The sequence below is a fragment of the Cygnus atratus genome, chromosome 21 (genome assembly GCF_013377495.2).
Source record: "Cygnus atratus isolate AKBS03 ecotype Queensland, Australia chromosome 21, CAtr_DNAZoo_HiC_assembly, whole genome shotgun sequence".
Classification (NCBI taxonomy): domain Eukaryota; kingdom Metazoa; phylum Chordata; class Aves; order Anseriformes; family Anatidae; genus Cygnus; species Cygnus atratus.
Genome location: NC_066382.1, coordinates 2212605 through 2230442, shown reverse-complemented (window position 1 = coordinate 2230442; position 17838 = coordinate 2212605). Strand labels below are relative to the sequence as shown.

Sequence of the window (17838 nt, the reverse complement as noted above, 5' to 3'; positions counted from 1 at the left end):
TCAGTCTTGAGTACACTGTACTAAGCTAGAGAAGAAAGCTTAAATGGCTGAATTATTTATGGACCTCTATTTTTAAATGTAGAGCACTAACTATATTGGTGTTCATTGCCTGACTTGTATTTTACTTAAGTATTTCTTGTTTGGAAATAGTATCTACATTTCCTTTCTCATCTCAGAGTCTAGCAACTGATCTAGCTGCATAACTTATTAATTCTCACTGATAGCACACAACCATCATGACTTGTAAATCCATTACTGAATTTCCTGTACTCTGAACGGACTATTGTATGTCATTTGTGGAGTTGTGGTGTTGTCTTACTGGGGCCAAAGAAGATGAAAATGTCAACATGAAAATACTACATTTCTCACAGCGGAAAGTCAGTACTTGTGATATACCGAAGCAAATAGTGTAACTGAGTGACACAGATGTCCAAACAGTAAGCTTTAACCCAAGTCTGTGTTGAAATTACTCATTTACTTAAGAAGGTTTTTGCTTTACTTTACCATATTTGGCTCAAGTGTAGAAAAAGGCTGGAAATTACTGGCTGTAGTCCAGACGGTGAATGGAACACTCGAGAGTGTTGAATTCTTTAAATCTCAGAAGAAAAAGGAATGTTCAGCATGTAGCTGCAGTTCAGCTTTAATCAGTGCAGGCACATGCAGACAGTGCAAACTGCAGACCTTCACTTTCTTTAAAATCCATCTCACTTTTCTGGCAAATTCACCATAACTAATATCATCAGAAAGTTGGGCATTGCTTTTGCATGAGCAGACACCAAAAGCTGTTGTAAAAAATTAAGAGTTGCAACTGTTACTAAATATTGCCTAGCATTTAGTATTTCAAAAAATGGTGAAACAGGAGGGAAGACTACCTGCTGCTTTTCCAGCAAAAGGCACGTCCTAGTTGGCTTAATAGCCTGATGTACTTTAATTTTAAATGTATGTTTAGTGAAACATACATGAAAACATGAAAACCAAACTTAAATTTCAATCTCCATACAAACCCGTATATTAAGACAGTCTTGTTACTTTGTCATTTAATACTGTTGTCACTGAGGATGTGTTGCATGAGAACAAATCGTGTTTTTTCGATTTTCCATTAGTGTCATTAGATCTCTTCCAAAGGCAGTTATGAATGTTGATTTTCTATCTGATATTTCTGTAGAGAAACGGTGACCTCCAGTGGCCAGCAAGGCTAACCCAAACTGTATATACCACGTAGGCCCTAGCAGATCAGAATAATGATCAAGTCTGGTAGCCTTTTGATAGCAGCAAACAGAACTGTTAGTACCAGAAGCCTGGATTTACTTACCCGCTGTTTTCCCTTGTTCTTAGAATGAAAACTTCATTCAGTAACATTAAATGGGAAACCCAATGTTAACTGTGTTGTACATGGGAAACCTGAAGTGTTTTTGTAGGACCACTTCAAACAACTCTGAAAGCATAAAGAATGTAGCTGTAAAGCTCTACTCTGAAAACAGTAATGCTGACAGACTTGTTACAGGCATTAATCAGAAAGGGTGTTAAGATACATGCATCAACGCTGAAAAACAGGATTCTCACAACTTCTTTTGCATTTTTATCTCAGAATCTTTTCTATCGCTTTCTTCCCCAGGCAAGGTAATGACCTCGGTCCATTTCTAGATGCATGTTCTGAGACTGGTGGACATAAAACCCCTTCAAATTAAAGGAGCTTTGTACAAATGCAGCATGCTAATTAAACATTTTGCAGAATTGCCATCTTAGGTGGTCATAAATAAAAACTGTTAAAATATGGTTGTCTGATAGTTTTAACAGTTACGGTTATAAATATCTTGTAAATTGGCAACTTAGAGGCAAAAGCAATCATTTGTTAATGCTCAGTAACAGCTCCTAGGTGTTGCTGCAAGAATTGTATTCTTTTTACAAAACAGATAGAATTTACTAGCATCTATAAATAATTATAACAAATTGAAACTATGATTGATGAAGTGAGAAATTCATTTTGTGAGGCAATATATGCTAGCATCTTCACTCAGTGCATCCCTGAATTATGTTTTTTTTCCTTTTAGTATAAGGCATGACCTCTGTATTGACAACTACAGACATTAGTAATCGGTCAGTTATCCTTCTCTAAAACACGCGGATGTTTGCAGGACAGATTCAGCTAAAATCATATGACATTTAATGATATGAACTCCTTGAAATGCTCTGAGTGTTTAGTTAGACTCAAGTGTTTGAAGCATTACCTGCTCTGGTTGTGTATATGCAATGCAGTTCAGTTCACACAATGGTTTTATATAAAAGTTCTTGTTGTATTTCTTTTAATGACTGCTTAGCCATGTGGCTAGCCATTGATGAGATGTTAGTAAATACTGCTTACTGGTTTTGTTCAGTGCTGCATCTAACATTAGGCCTGGTTATATTGATTTGACAGGTTGATTTAAAAGCAGCCTGTAACCTAAGAGGCTGCCTTTACAAGAGGCAGCTTTAGAGGAGCTTACAAAAGGGAACAATTAATTATATTCTGGGAAGGCATCTTGGCTTGACTGGAAAGCTGGTGGAATATGTTCTTGATTTTAAGTGTGAAGCTAATGTTATATAGCAACAATGTTTTCTCTTAATTTATATGGTGAAAGACTTGGGAAACAGTTTTCCTATAGTCTTGATTTTATTAATTTCTTAATAATTTTTCAAGTTTTTTGTATTTAAAATATAGCAATAGGGTAAACAGATGAGCATATAACGTTTAGTGTCAAAATCTACTACTCTAAGTTTTACTAGTTTGTTTGTATCTTCTACCAATATTAAAAATAACCACAGTGGCTTATCTGTGCGTGCACTCTAGTGCCAATGTATGTGTCTGTTTTTAGATTTACTAAATGCTCAGCGTTTAAAATTTTCTTTCCCTCCCCCATTATATTTTCTCTTAGCTGGAAAAGAAGCAAGCAACCCCTCCATTTCAGCCTCAGATCACAGATGATTATGGCTTGGACAACTTTGATACACAGTTTACCAGCGAACCTGTGCAGCTAACCCCAGATGATGAGTATGTTTTTCTTTTTCCCTAAATACAATTGCATATTAAAAACTTAGAAGTTATGAAATGAGTTTCCTCTTTGTAATTCCTAAATATGTACCTAGCTTTAGAAACAGTCAAGTGAAGGGAACTAAATTCACTTTGAAATTCTTGAAGAATCCTACATATCTTGCATAACTTCCCACACTTTTTATATATTAGACTGCCTCGTAATCTACTAGGTGGTCAGAACACTGTATCGATTTCCTGTTGAGCATGTGCTTGGCATTGGATGAAGACACGAAAATTGGATTCCTAACCCGGGCAATTTGAATTTCTACTGAGTACAGAAACAATTGACAGAGCTTCTCATGTCTCGGAGTGAGCCTGAGATAGAAAAATCTTATGGAAAGTTACTGTTGAAATGTGGTATGGAAAAAATTTCCAGGAAGAAGTAGTATGCTTTATTTAAGGAATTTGAAGGCCGAGGAGCCATTCCTGTGCACAGGAAGAAAGCTGCTTCGGATAGCAGATGGAATATGCTAAAGGCTATGGTTTGGTAGTTAGATGAGAGACTTAGCTTGCCCAAACTCCAGTAGAATAATTGTAGATAGTTTTGGGGGGTTACTGAAGTGTTTAAATTTCAAGTTGGAAGCTTTAAATTTAAAGTTGGAAAGTTTGGAGCTGGGAGAAAACAAAGGAAAGCTCTGTGCAATACAGGGAAAATTGAGAGAGAGAGCACTCTGGTTGATGTCATTTGTGTGTGAAACATTTGACAGAATTGCACCACACACTAAAAGTACAATGAAACTTTCTGCTGCCCATTTAGATACAGAGGTAAAGTGAATTAAAACAAATTTTGGATTTATTAGAAATCTAAGACCCCAGGGTTCTGAAACTGGTGCAGCAAGACTAAACTAAATCGGTATTTCTTTGTTTTTCAGAGATATAATAAAACGAATAGATCAGTCAGAATTTGAAGGATTTGAATACATTAATCCATTGTTGCTGTCAACAGAAGAAACGGTATGAAGGAATGACATCTTCGTTGCAGACAATATGAATGACCTTTAACTTTATCCTTAACTACAGTATATGCATGCGAGGCTGGGGAACTGTAAGATTTTGGATGGAGAACAATGATTTAAAAAAAAAAAAATTGCTGCTGAAAATCAAAGAAGAGAATAATGATTTTGGTGGGTGTCTTCCGCCACTTAGTTATTCTTACATTCTGGGCACTGACACAACTGGCTTCATTAATGAAGGAATTTGCATTTTGTGCCTATTTCATGAAGGATTGAAACATTCATTGCATTCCTCGGCGAGGAGATTCTGAACAACTTTGAGAACTGCAAACTTTCTACAAACATTTGATGCAATGAGCTACCAATTGAAGAATATTAGAGTGTAACATCCTGAAGAATAAAATATATTACAGTGGTGTTGAAGCTTATTTTTGATGCCTTTTTTCACAAGTGGTACCTGTCTAAACGTCTCAGATGTATTTAAAAGGAGTTGTGTTTTATTAGCAATCAAAACATAAATTTGGGTACAAGATTTAAGTGCCTAAATGGATAAACTGCATTGAAGAATTGTTACATATTTGGAACGTTCTTAAACCTGGTAAGTTCTGCTTGTTAATATTCCAGTAACCATTTACATATGAAACATACGGTTCACAGCTGTGGCCTAATGTTCCTTTGCTTCTTTATGGAATTTGAAACGCAGAGTGACTCAGCAATATTAATTCCAAATTAGAATTTCCAGTATCAATTTCAAAATCTGTTTGAAACTCCAAATTTACCAAAATGTGTGGATTGAAGAAAACTAAATTTGCACACAAAGGATTTCTGAAAACACTTAAAGCAGTGCCTACACCTACAGTGATATTGTGTTGTATATTAGATTTTTGGAAACTATTTTTATCAACAGTACAAATATTCAGAAATAGAGCAAAAGCGTAACAAAGCATAGCCTTAAAGTTTAAATAGTAAATCTAGAATAACCATAATACAAAATACAATTTCCTGATAAAGCACACCTCCTACTTCTGATAAACTGTCTGCTTACAATTTCTCAGTGTATATTAATAACTAATCATTCTACATAAAAGAATGGGATGTTTTGGTAAAATGGTTTGCATCAAAGTAGTAACTTTTTTAATGGAACAAAAAGGTGTATACCTAAGAACTTGGGTAAGCAAAAGATAACTATCAAACCCCTTCTTGTGGAAACCGTAGGGGTGGTGGGGTGTGGGAGGTAGGGATAAAGGGTATGTTACATCGAAGAGGTTAATTTATCAGCTTCGAAAAGCTCACGTCACTACATTTGAGGACTAGTAAGTGCGCATTGCTATCTAAAACTTCAGATGCTTGTGAAGATTTACGTGCCTCTGCAGGTAACAACAGCAGAGGCAGTATTTCTTTTTGCTGGGTTTTTGGTTACCTATATGGTGTGGGTTGTAGATAGAGGAGAAAAATGTGGAAAGGAAAAAATGAGAAACCCTGTGCCATGTCATCTCACCTAATTTGGTGTAACTTGCAGGATAAATTGCAACGCTTTCACTTTCTTTATATTAACATATGGTTTTCTCAGGGTACAGCATTGCATTAGGTGCTGAACATGACATCTTTCGGATTCACATCCAAGTCATGAGGTGCTAGGACGAGACTGCCAAAACATTGTTTAAAATTTTCAATTAACCATTGGTTAACAATCTACATTTTGTATCCCCTCATTAGCCACAATTATGCAGATGTGTGGTTATTTAGTTTTATTAATCCCATCAGGTCTAAGTTGTGGGTTTCTCTCCATTGGACTGTAGCTTTTTATATTAAGCAAGATGTGTTTTAATCAGCACTAAATAATTTAACCAGTGAGAAGTACTTGCCTCAAATGCCTGAACTTTAGATACTTTATTAATCGAGTAACGGCAATATTTACCTTTTAATTGTAATCTGACACTTTTAAATTATTTTTTTTCCTTCTCCATGGCAACTGCTTTATTTACCCTGAATAATTTTTGTTTCAACTCCCTTAATTATACAACTGATAAAAAAAATAGTTAAAAAAGAGTGACTGCAGGCAGCTCATAAATGGAAATACGACAGATTAAGCTGTCCTTTGATGTGCTGGAGCATAGAACTTTAAATGGAAATATTAAAAATGCAGCTTGGTTGTTTTTGTTTTTTTAAACCTTGATTCTAGTTGGCCAGCTCATTTTGGGAGGGAGGGAAGCAAGAACAGACACATTTGCTAAACAAACATTGTAAAGAATACTTGATTTATTTAAAAATTTACAGGCATTTACAATGTTGCTGTGTTGCCAAATAGTTTGCTGGATACAAGTTTGGTTGCTCATGTGCAAGTGTATGAATAATGTTCTGTTCATAATGAAGGGGAAATTTTTTTATATAAAGTACTTGTTTTATAAATAAAAGAAAATGAAGGATGTAATTAAATGTGTGGTTTGAAAAAAAATCCTAATATATTACAAATGGATCTGGTTATGATACATAGTTGTCTTATTTGAAATAGTAAATGAAAATTCTAGCTAATTTAATGATTGTAAAACAGTAAATATGTTCTTGTAGTTTTGTATAATTAATTAGTTGAGATCTTTGCTGACCAGTTTTATTTGTGCAGAAGACGGTATACTAATCCATAACAGCTAAGATCATTTATATTCTTGCACATCTATTAAAGACTTTAATGAAAAGTTAATAGACTGTTATTATTTATCAGCTAACTGAGGTATGTCCCACTTGCACTTTTTAATGAGACCCTATTGTAAATTAAAAACAACAACAACACTATAGGATTCTTCCTGTTTGTTGATACTATATTCTGTTCATTCTACATATTTGGATTACATCTGAACTGTAGGCTTTTGAGGTCCAGGACATGCGGTTGTTGAGACACAAAACCCATTCAATGCTGAAGTTTGTTGCGTTCTTCTTCACTTTATGTGAAGGAAGTTGTAAACAAAATCTCTGGAACAGGCCCAACTGTACTATTCTTGCATACAGCCCTTTGTCAGAAGAAACTAATTTGAACTTGTAAGGCTGTCACTTGAGCTGTGGTGTACTGCCTGAACAATTAATGAATTACCCTGTTCAGTAAACAGTTCACTTCATTTGTGGGAATTGAACAACCCACTCTAGTTTATTTCTTCCTTTTCCCTTTGGTGTTACTAAGCTGTCATTAAATGTCATTCTCGTTCATAGAGAAGGTTACTTTTTCTCAAGCTTACAAAATGCTTACCTGCTACTATGAGGAAGGTACCAAAACAGTAGACGAGTCTTCTCTGATACCTTCTCGACTTAACAAACTTTCGGCTTGTTCTTTATTCTGAAACAATGACAGTTTGTAAGGTGGGGGGAGACCTGCCAGAACAGGAATCTCATCTGAGTACATTAAAATCTAACTTTGTATTTCACTATTAGGAAACTGGCAGGAGAAACGCTCTTTCTAGAGCCTGATTACTTTGCACTAGTCATGTTAATCACATGGATACTGACTTAGAAACCTACGAAGTCAGGTTATAAACTTCGTGGTGTTCCTTCAGAAAGGAAAAAAATCACACCCTATACATGGCCTGTGCTGTGTTTTCGTTTACCACTAACAGAATGAACTGTATGATCATCTAAGTTCTTACTAAGATGCTAAGGTCATGGAAAACTTGAACCTTGTGAATGACTTTTCAACTCTTTTTACAGATAACTCTTCAGAAAAATTAAGATCACTAAACTTCTGGATTAGATGAAATAGTTACCCTTTGTTCAGCTGCTTCTAGACTTTGAGATTCAGAACAACTACAGTGCATCAGACAAAACAGGTTCTTTGGGGATTTACAATAGTGTGTTTTTTCCCGTAGTACCCAGATTCCAGCTGTACAGAGGCCAATTTCCCTGGGGGTCACTGGGATACCGTATAGCACCGTTTTCAGAACTATTTTATGTATGTTGGAGAGTATTTAAAATAAGTCCCCAAACAACAGGCAGGTGGCACTTGACCTTCCTTTCAGTTACTGATTTATGATCATTCAAGAAGTTTGAGACAAGGACCTGTTTCCTTGACAAACTTTTCTCCTTTGCTTTCAAGAAAGGTTCATCTTCAGCTTGTGCGTTTGCTCTTCATCCTGGCTTTACCACACGATATCATCGGCGCTTTCAGACAAGCATCTAGCGAGATGACTGTCAATATCCAATTGCGACATCCTGCAGATACAGACAATTTCTTCAGTGAGATACAAAGTCACATCCTTTTATTTATGCTACTTCTCACCTCCACTCTCATTTCCCGTGTAGTCACAGCATTGTTGTACTAGCTTGGTGCGTAAGTCACTCCTGTGCTCAGAAGCATTACAGCCTGCCCCAGCCTCTTGTAGTTGCTATTACCTGCTGCTAGATAGCTTGCTAATGTAATTTACTAGAAGACAATGCTCACGCTCTCTATGCTTGGGACAAGTAATTCTATTTTTGGCATGCTGTACACTGAGACATATATGCATACTGATTTTAAGGCTCATTGCATCTGCATGCAATTTCCTGCTCTTGGTGATCTCAGTATCAGTTTTCAGTGTAGACGTTCATAATCTAAGACAAAACATTAGGCAACTGATACAGGAGAGAAAACCCTTCCCTAATTCTCTAACCTGAGGCCATCGGAACAGAGGTTCCTGCGAAAGGAAGGATGCTTTCTTGTGTTCGTGTCTGCCTTGTTTCCTCTGGAGGGCTATTTTTGGGTCTAAGCGACCCGCCCCACGGCCAACAACCTTTGGTAAAGCAGATTGTATAAAATGTAATCCTGATCAGTACAGAGTAGCCAGCAGCAGAGAACAGAATGTGAAGACAGGAACTACGTTTAGCTTTTCTGTCTAAATCTCTTGACATAATGACCACAACTTTGTAAATATTAATGAAGCCATCCTTTTGTCTCCTTGTTCAGCCTCCAAGAGAAGGAAAACAGTTGCAGCCGTATATCTTGCAGTATTAGAGGTCCTTTTCAAAACCATATGTTAGTTTTCAGCAACTGTGACAGCCTAAGCACTACTAAGGGGTATCATTTCAAGAGACAATGTAATTCATATTGCAGAATACATGTTCAATGTCTGGGAGGATTTTTTTTTTTTTTTTTAAACAGAGGTAGTCTGACTGCAGTGGGAGGACTGAAGTCTCATTTCATTGTAATAATCAGGGCTTCCATAAGGAAAATCAGATTTCTTCTAACTTGCCCAGACCTAGAAAGCTAGATCTAAAATTCAGAGCACAGTTGCTCATCCAAAAGCACCCAGGTACTTACAGAACAGGTACCAGTACCGCTGTAACAGTGAAGCCTAGATCTTGAAAAGATTGTTACCTGTAGGAAGTGAATCCATCTAGCTCTGAAGTCAACTTTTAAGTAACAAGAATGCTGTTTTGGAACAATTTATAGATTAGGATACAAATTTCACAAAAAAAGGTTTTCTGTATTAAGTAGTTTAAATACCTAATTTTACATATACTAGCAACGTACAGCTCAAATTTAGCTTTCTTTCTGAAGCAACACAATTTAGTAATCATGAACTTCTAAACTGAATTAGAAGTAGGCAATTCTGCCATTCAAAAATATTTCAATGTTTCACCTACTTTATATAGCGAGAATGCAACCAAAAGCATTGTTTTTCATATACTCTCAAGTTAGTCAAAAATAATAGCAGACTTACGTTGCACTAAACTGAATCTGACACATTGGACAGCTGTTGAGAGTTAAAGAGCCTTCGCTCTGGTTTGCAGTCTTCTCCTTGCAGCTTTCAGTTCCAGGCGTGCTCACAAGAGGTGGCTTCTTTTCTGTGGGCACAGTCTTGGCCTTACCAAATGAAATACTGCTTTGATGCATTTGTGCTTGATGCTCTTTCTTATCCTGTTTTCTGTTTTCCTTGCTGTTGTGTACAGTCCCTCTGCAGTGCTGCTGAAAGTTTAGAGCTTTTGCAGCGCCTTGTGACAACGTCGAGTGGCACGTAGAAGTATTATGCTGAGTGACTTTATGCGATTTAAGATTTACAGCCATTTTTGAAGTACTTTGTGTGTCCTCCCCAACCGTATTTTTGGTCTGATCTGTAGCAGTTACACAGCCTATTTTCTCAGCTGTAGAAGGTAGACTTTTCAGTTCATCTGCTTGGCCCTGTTCTTCAGGTAAACAGTCAATCTGGCTTTCTGTTAGCTGAGGGGAGCTAAGATCCTCTGTTTTTAAAAATTCTTCTTTGCAAAAAGACGGAAAAGATATCCATTCAAAGTCTTTCATTCCAATTTTAAAGACTTCTTGTTTTTGTAGACTCTCTTTCGCAGAGCTCTGTGACATATAAATAGAATGTCTTCAGAACAAATGTAGTTAAATCCATAGATTAAAACCAAGGCTGGACATATTACAAATACTACAGAGAAGGCTAAACTACATCAAAGCAATGAGCATATTGTTTACATGCATCTCCAGCACTTGCAAAACAATTAATTTTCTGAAATGTATGCAACGTGTGTCTTTCCTTAACATTTCTAAACTATTCCCACTGATTAAACACAAATAGCATACTCTTAGCATGTCCTTCAGAGGCTAAGGATGAAAAAAAACACCACACCTGCTGTTGTTCAGAGAAAAAAAATCTACTTTAGAAGGGCTGTATTTTGTGTTATAATACTGCCTAACGATATCAGAGCACTATAAAGGTCGTCACGGCATGATTAACCCCTCTGTTACAGTTTGCTTTTTCCAGTTTCATTCCTTTAGGCAGGTGCTAATGCTTATATTTATGCAGGTAGCCTCTCCAGGAAAATACTCTGAAGTGTTAAACACTTTGCCATACTGGAGGAAAAAAAAAAAAGCCCAGTAAGTTGTCCTTATGCTACATGCCACATAATGCTCAGTCACACTACAATATGTAGAGGCTAAAGAGCTGTCAACCAACATCTAAAAGCAATTTCAGATTGTTGTTTCCCCTCTTAACAGCATTCACTGTCCAGCATTTTAAGCACTACAGGAAGTGAGGACAACAAGGATACAGCACACTACCTCGACCTTTCCAAAGAACTCTGGAAAACTGGACACTGCTTGCCAACTTGTGCATTGTAAATCTTGACTTATGTTCTTCAGTAGCAAAATCCATGTTTTTTCACACTCATTTAAATCATCTTTTTCAAACCAGGAACTTCTGTCAGCCAATGCCCTGTGAAGAGAGAATCCAATAGATTGGGGGTGGGAAAGAGAGAAGGAAATACTTCTCATTGCTATTAGTTTGCCTTTTAATTATTTTGATTTACCCCTCCAGTAACTCCGAGGTTTCTTAAGATATAGCTATTCTTCAATATTGCTTTATCAAGGCAGAAGTTTTAAAATTACATTTCCAGTAGCTGATGGTGTATTAACCAGTTCCAGCCCAACTCAATGGCTAAGTGTGGTGATCCCTTTCGTTGATGGCTAAGCACAATGTTAAGAATTTTATGACTGCAAATTGGTGTAACTCTACCATTTGCACAACACATTTCCATTCTTACCTATTTTCTCTTGATCAAGTAGCATTATATGTGCTAAAATGAGTATTATATTTGACAACTTTAACATGTCAAACCACCAAGAGGTACATAAAAAGTATTTGTCAGTAAGAGTAAGTACACAAACGCAGACTTTTCAGTCTAAAAGAGCCAAGGCTCCCTGTAGAGGAAAAAAAAATAGCTGTTTATTATACCATTTGTTCACCAAGGGAACCTCTGTCTAGCCTACAGCAAGATTTTTCTAGAACACATTATTTAGCCCATCAACTCATTTTATAGTCTACCGTGACTTACGTAACCATTACAGCTTTCAGTATCACTCAATTTTTAAAAAGAACATCTAAAAACGTTACTTTCTACTTATAACAAATGAGATATAGGCATTTATTAGTCTTTACTTCCAAGTGAAATAGTTAAGCGTAGGCACGGTGTTTTCTTCTCAAAGACTGAACTTGACACCTGCTGAGCACAGAAATCATGGAGTGTTTGCAGTGAGGAGGGAAACTGCGTTGGTTCCTCTGTGTGCTTGGCCATTCCCACGTGGCACTCTGAAATTACTGATTAGCTTTCTAAACAACTTGATCTAATCCTTCCTAGGAAGGCATTAGAAAGGATTAACTATAAAGCAAGCATAAAAAGGTTTTTATGTTAGTAATGCTGTATAAAAGCCAATCTGAAAAGAGGGATGGGTTGTCAATGTGGGAATTCTAGTTCCAGTGTTCCCACTTCAACCGCTGCATTTTCGTGGGTCACAGTCCAGGAATGATGCTGCACAATGAAGAAACCACAGACAATTATTACAAGCCATCAAAGAGAGGAGAGAGCAGCCTTTTGAAGCCTGTTTTTGGAAGGGGCGAAGCTGACTGCACACTTGCTCATCCTAACAGGCTGGAACAGGACCTGAACCCTACCTCTTCACTTCTTTTCTCAACCCTCCATTACCAGAGGGCTGGAAAATAAATAAATAAATAAAAATATTTCTGGTCCCTGTGAGTCTTATTCTGAAGAAAAAATAAATTATTTTTTATAAGCGAGCATTCCTCACAGGCTCCACACTTGGGGGTGCTGCTTGGTGCCAAGGAACGTGCAGAAGGCACAGGGCCCGGCACACTTTAACGAAGTGCAGTCGACTTAATTTTCTTTAGGACACTTCGGACGGCGTTTTATGAAGTAACTTTTCACGCTACCAGCAACGTGCTGGCGGCACGACCGAGGCGTGCTCTGAGGGCGCGGCCGTGCTCGACCGGGGACGTGAGGCTGAGGCGGCCCCGCTGCTCCGCGCCCCCCCCGCTGTCCCCGCTCCTGAGGAGCCCTTTCCCCGTCCCGCCCGGACTCACTGGCGCCGCCGGGGGGGCTCCAAGCCAGGGCTGGGCTCCCGGCTGTACGCTGCCGGCGCCTTCCTGGGTTTGAGGCGCAGTTTAGCGGCTCCTTCCTCAGCCATGGCCGCGGCCCGGCCTCCCCGCTCCGTCAGGGGGCGGTGCTGGGCGGGAAGGCACCGCCTCAGCGCTCCCGCTCCGCCATGGGGTCCGCCCTGAGGTGACAGGCGGGCGGCTCGGCTCCTAGTACCCGCAGCTGCGAGGTGCTTGTCCGGCTGTTTAGCGTTGGGTTTAGACCTTAAGTTTTATACGGGAGTAGTGTTTTGGAGATGGGGGGCGCTGGACGAGGCCCGTCCGCGAACGCAGCGTGCTCAGGCCTGGCGGGGATGAGGGAAATGGGGCTTGGGACGAGCCCCACAAAATGGCTGTGGGCTCGGCGGTGTTCCTCACCATCAAATAATTGTTGTACCGACACCAAAGAGCTGTCGGTACGTGGCTGAAGCCAAAATATGCTAATTCAAAAAGTAAAGTAGATTGGGAATGCGTCTCTGATCTAGTTCCTTCGGGAGAAGTGACGCTGCTTGTCTTTTCTGGCAGGAATGTCGCTGAATGACTTGAAATAAAACACATGTAAGAGCTGAGCCATAACTGGTAGTTTTTGAAGTTGATAGACGCGCTAATCAGGCTGGAGCCTTTCGGAATGCAGCCGGCAGGGAGTAGTCTGTCAGCGCCTTTCTCCGTTCCCCAACAGGTAAAAGGGTCAGAAAGTAACTGCTGATTAAATTCTTCATAATCGTTATGAGAATAATTGTAGTATGAGGAAATAAACATCCCAGTTTTTCTGATAGTAGGCCCTTGTAGGGGGGAGCAGGTACACAGTACTCTTTTTTGTAAAACTTCCTAGGCCCAGATAAGGCCACGTTCCTTTTCCATAACAGAGGGAGAGTTCAGATCTGATTTCACAACAGCAGATGCTAATTGAAGAAGACAAAACAAAAAGTATTTTGTTTTGTTTTGCTTTTACTTGCTGGCCTTGGTGACTGTGCTGTAATTCATGTCACACCACTGATAATCGCCACTTGGCGGCAGCAAACAATATGGAAACTTTGCTTTAAAAAAATCTGAGGGGCAGTGAAAGCTTTTTTTTTTCTGACTGAGCTCGTTTCTACAGGCATTTGTACATATTTCTAGGTGTGTGTATCTATGTTAAGGATTGCTTAAGCCACAGGGTTTCTTCCCTTGCTCCTGAGATGTTTGTGTTAGTGTTTTATACATCTTACGACCCCATGCATGCTAGTTTGATGGCCTCTGCTCCTAAATCATGCATTGTACTAACAGGTTTGTTCTGTTAGATGTGACTTTTCCAAAAAGAGACATCCGAAGTGTTGTCTGTTTTTCATGCTGAAGGTGTTGCAGTGTGTTACTGTTAGTACTATGACTCATGCATTATAACATTTGCAAAAGCTTTATTATGGATGAGACTAAAAAATCGGTTATTGTACAAAAAGGGCCACAAGTGAAAGAATATAATAAAATGAACAGTGAAAATTATTACTGTAGCCAATGATTGTAAAAGCAAAAGAAAAAAAAAACAAAACTTGCATCCGTAGCAACTGTAGCTTGTAGTTTTTTATTATTTTGTGAATTTAACCAAAAACTTGGTACAGTAAGATTTTTTAATTGTTGTCTGTTTAATACATACCTATTACAGCCTTTGAAGGCAAGCACATTAGTGAATGTTGTCATTCTTGTTCTATCTGTTGCTGTAACTACTGTAGATTTTAAACTAGCGTTCTAGAAATGTCTGTCCATTGTCTGTACTCAGTATTTTTACTCTGCATCTTTTCAGAATTAATAATGTACTTACTGTAGCAGGAAGGTGAAGTGTAGAACAGGACCTGTTCTCGGTTCTGCCATGTTGGACAAGATCGTTTCTATTGTTTCCTCCTCTGACATGGAAATCCTATTTCTTCTCACTTGATTTTGGGTCTTGCTAAATTTAATAATGATAATGTTTTGCAATCTTAGAAAAAATTTCTCATAAAAATGCAAAGAGTAGTCTTTATCATCAGCAGCCTTGACTGGATTTTAGCCAATGGTCAAAGGATTTGAGCTTTTGGAGGCTAGAATGCTTCTACAGATTATCTTTAGGGATTTCCTTGTAAATGGAGTGCCAGCATGTGTAGTTATCTACTCCCTGTAGAGTCTCATCAAGCTGCACACGCTTAATCTTTGCTTACATGTTCCCTGGTTTTTGCTGTAAATTGGGCCTCAGTTTTAACTTTTGCTCTCAGGAAGAAGGGGCTATTATAACAAATTCTAATCCTTTTGCAATTCCACAATCATTAAAGCCTATAAATTGCCTGCCAAACAAACCAAGTGATCTTTTCCTGGGCCGAGGGAAAGAGGAGAGTGTAAAACGCAGGTGGCAGCATTTGCTGGGGAAGAACTGGTACATTATCAACTAATCCGCCTTCTGCTATTTCTGATTTCCTACCCAACAGCTGCAACATTGAATGAGAGCTCCTGCATTTGGGAAGAATTAGAAAGCCTGGTAATGCAGGGTCTCTATTACAGATACAACAACTCACAGACAGGGATGAGATTTTTGCTGCCGGTGTAGAATTTGGAGTGTTAGGCATTTTATAGCCTGGAAAAATTGTAATTTTCAGCTGTTGTTATGGAGTAATCAATGAAGAAGAGATGCCATAGTTTCTGCTAGGTTCCTCTCAGAGCCTGATGTAATTGCACGCGTGAATTATATATAAATATATGTATATATAAATATATATATATTTTAATGTACCACTTTGAGGCTAAATCATATGCAGTTTTATTAAAACTTTTTTATAGTGACTGATGGTATCAGATAGTTTTGGTCCTTTTAAAATATTTTTGGTTCTGTAGCGATAGCTCCAGGGTCAGAGGAGAACGTTAAGGATAAATTTTGCTTTGCTAGAAAACTGAACATTGTTGGTTTTGATTCCTTGATCTAACCCATGCTTGGTTTGGGAGTATATGTTGGCAATTTTTTGTTCTTGTCAAATATTCTGTGGCTTCACTCAATAATCAGTGTGTCCATTCTGCTAAAAGCTGTAAAGGAAAATGTCCCTAAAGATATTATAAGGGAGACTGAAGTATGTATAGTAGAGCATCGGTGAAAGCTTCTGCAGCAAAAGGACTTGCCAGGGTTATCTCTGCTACAGCAGAGCAGCAGCAAATGTAGCATTGGAAAGAGTAACTCAGTCGTATTTCTCTAGCTGTAGTGAAATGGGAAAATCTGATTATTTTCATTGATATATTACAATTCAAGCCACAGAATTACGAATGCTGTGTAATACTTCCTTTAGCATGGTCAGGAGACTAAAGGTGACACGCAGTTTCACTTTGAGAAGGCTCGTTGGTGTTCCAGAGAAAGTCAGATGAATGGAGATGGTTTTGTAAGCTCTCCCTAATTTTAGTGGTAGGTGACGTAGTCGTTTCAGCGAGAAGCTTTGAAACCCGCTTCCTCTGGTAGCTTACCAGGGCTTGTGTATGATAATGTCCAGAGTCGAGAGCACAACTCATCTTTTCCATTCAGCCTTCCCTTTTCATGTGTAAGGACAGATCAGTACCTGCGTGGCTCTATATTGAAAATCAAGCCACGGGATTTTTATATGCCAAGATGAGAAGACCTAAAAAGAGGACTAAAAAGAGGGAGAGTGGCATGGCATTTGTGGGTACCGGGTTGCCAAGGAGGCATATTGTATTGAAACAGTTGCCTGGGAAACATTTAAAAATACGTTGAGTGGAAAAGCATATGTGATGTGCCCACAAGTGTTCTGTGTGAATGAAATGCCATGGCTGATGATGGCACCAAAAGGCTGTTACTATTGCACAAAAAGATGTTGCAAATGATGATGTTTTTTTTTCCTTTTGTTTTTGTTCGTTCGTTTTTCTTCCCGTGTCCTCTTTGCAGGAGGTGTGCTGAAGGAAGGCTGCTTTGCTCTTGGCCGATGGACTAAAGTAAACGTACAGAAAATGGTGCATGCAGTCATCGTTATCGTCCGCGGCTAAAGATGATAAGAGTCGTTTGGCTTCGGTTTAGACAGCCTGAACCAAATTGAGAAGAAGCTTGCTCAATTACCCCTCAAAGTAACAATGGCACTCTTGTTACACTACTGCAGTTGTACACAAATAAATAATTCTCTGACATTACCACTTTTATTTGTGTTAAGATTATACTTGGAGGCTCAGGCTGAGATTCTTGCCTCATTGCAATAGGGTTTACGTGTAGACACTATGTAGAATGCAAAGAGTTTATGAACAAGGCAGGTTGCACAGCTTATGTGGAAAAGTCACTCACTGACCTCATTTTTTGTTTGGGGAACTGAAGCTGAGGGAGATCAGGGGAGAAATGTTTTGGACTATAGCACAAACACTCAGTTCTTCCTTAGATCAGGCCCAGTTATTGAGGGGTCGTGCTGACATAAAAGAACAAAGAAGGAAGGGAATGGTGTCACTAAAACTAGAACAGACTATTATATCCTCTTCTTTGTTTCTCAGAAAGAAAACTCTTGTTTTTCCTACGCAGCCAGGAACCAAGGGAGCTAGCAGCTGTAATCTGTGCCGTGCTACCTCGGACAAAGAATTAATCAGGTAGTGATTTCCAAATGCTGGAACACATCTCTCCTTCACGGAGAATGGTCGGCAGATGTCAGGCTGTAAGGGTTATAATCTCCCTGCCTAATCCTCCTGTGGAGATTTGTCCTACTCTTGGTTCAACGGAAGTTTAGGAAGCCAGTTTGGGAGCCAGCAGATTTTGCCTGGCCCAGCCTTTATGCGCTACAGGGTGGGACAGTAAGTTTGGTGGAGGAGAGACGCTGGGGAGGGTTCTGCTGCTGAGCCGGCAGCCCAGAGGCCTTTTTGTCAGTAGTGGCTCGGTGAGGGAGAAGGCCCACAAGGGCCTAGCTTCTTGAGATGTTTGTTGCCCATTTGAAGCTGTGAAGTTGCTCTTTGT

General features: G+C 38.9%; 2 protein-coding genes and 1 long non-coding RNA gene across 8 annotated transcripts in view; 2 read left to right on the top strand and 1 right to left on the bottom strand.

The window, feature by feature from the left end:
* The window catches only part of PRKCZ (protein kinase C zeta), a 45974-nt gene extending 41645 nt beyond the window's left edge, over positions 1-4329 (top strand). For all 6 annotated transcript variants that reach the window (XM_035557802.2, XM_035557801.2, XM_050714957.1 and 3 more), the window contains 2 exons: positions 2913-3028; positions 3943-4329. In XM_035557802.2, coding sequence (XP_035413695.1) covers positions 2913-3028; positions 3943-4030 — 204 coding nt within the window. In that variant the 3' untranslated portion in view covers positions 4031-4329. The remainder of the gene's footprint in view (positions 1-2912; positions 3029-3942) is intronic.
* Positions 4330-6266: 1937 nt separating this feature from the next.
* FAAP20 (FA core complex associated protein 20) lies at positions 6267-12996 on the bottom strand. The gene is made up of 4 exons (XM_035557803.2): positions 12861-12996; positions 11045-11198; positions 9705-10330; positions 6267-8217 (listed from the first exon to the last, which is right to left on the bottom strand). Exons 1-4 carry the CDS (start codon positions 12962-12964, stop codon positions 8145-8147), a joined length of 957 nt encoding a protein of 318 aa, XP_035413696.1. The 5' UTR covers positions 12965-12996; the 3' UTR covers positions 6267-8144.
* On the top strand, positions 12990-17022 carry LOC118253439 (uncharacterized). Its single transcript, XR_004780427.2, has 3 exons — positions 12990-13102; positions 13437-13590; positions 16798-17022. It is a non-coding gene; the product is annotated as an uncharacterized LOC118253439 (long non-coding RNA).
* The last annotated feature ends 816 nt before the right edge of the window (positions 17023-17838 follow it).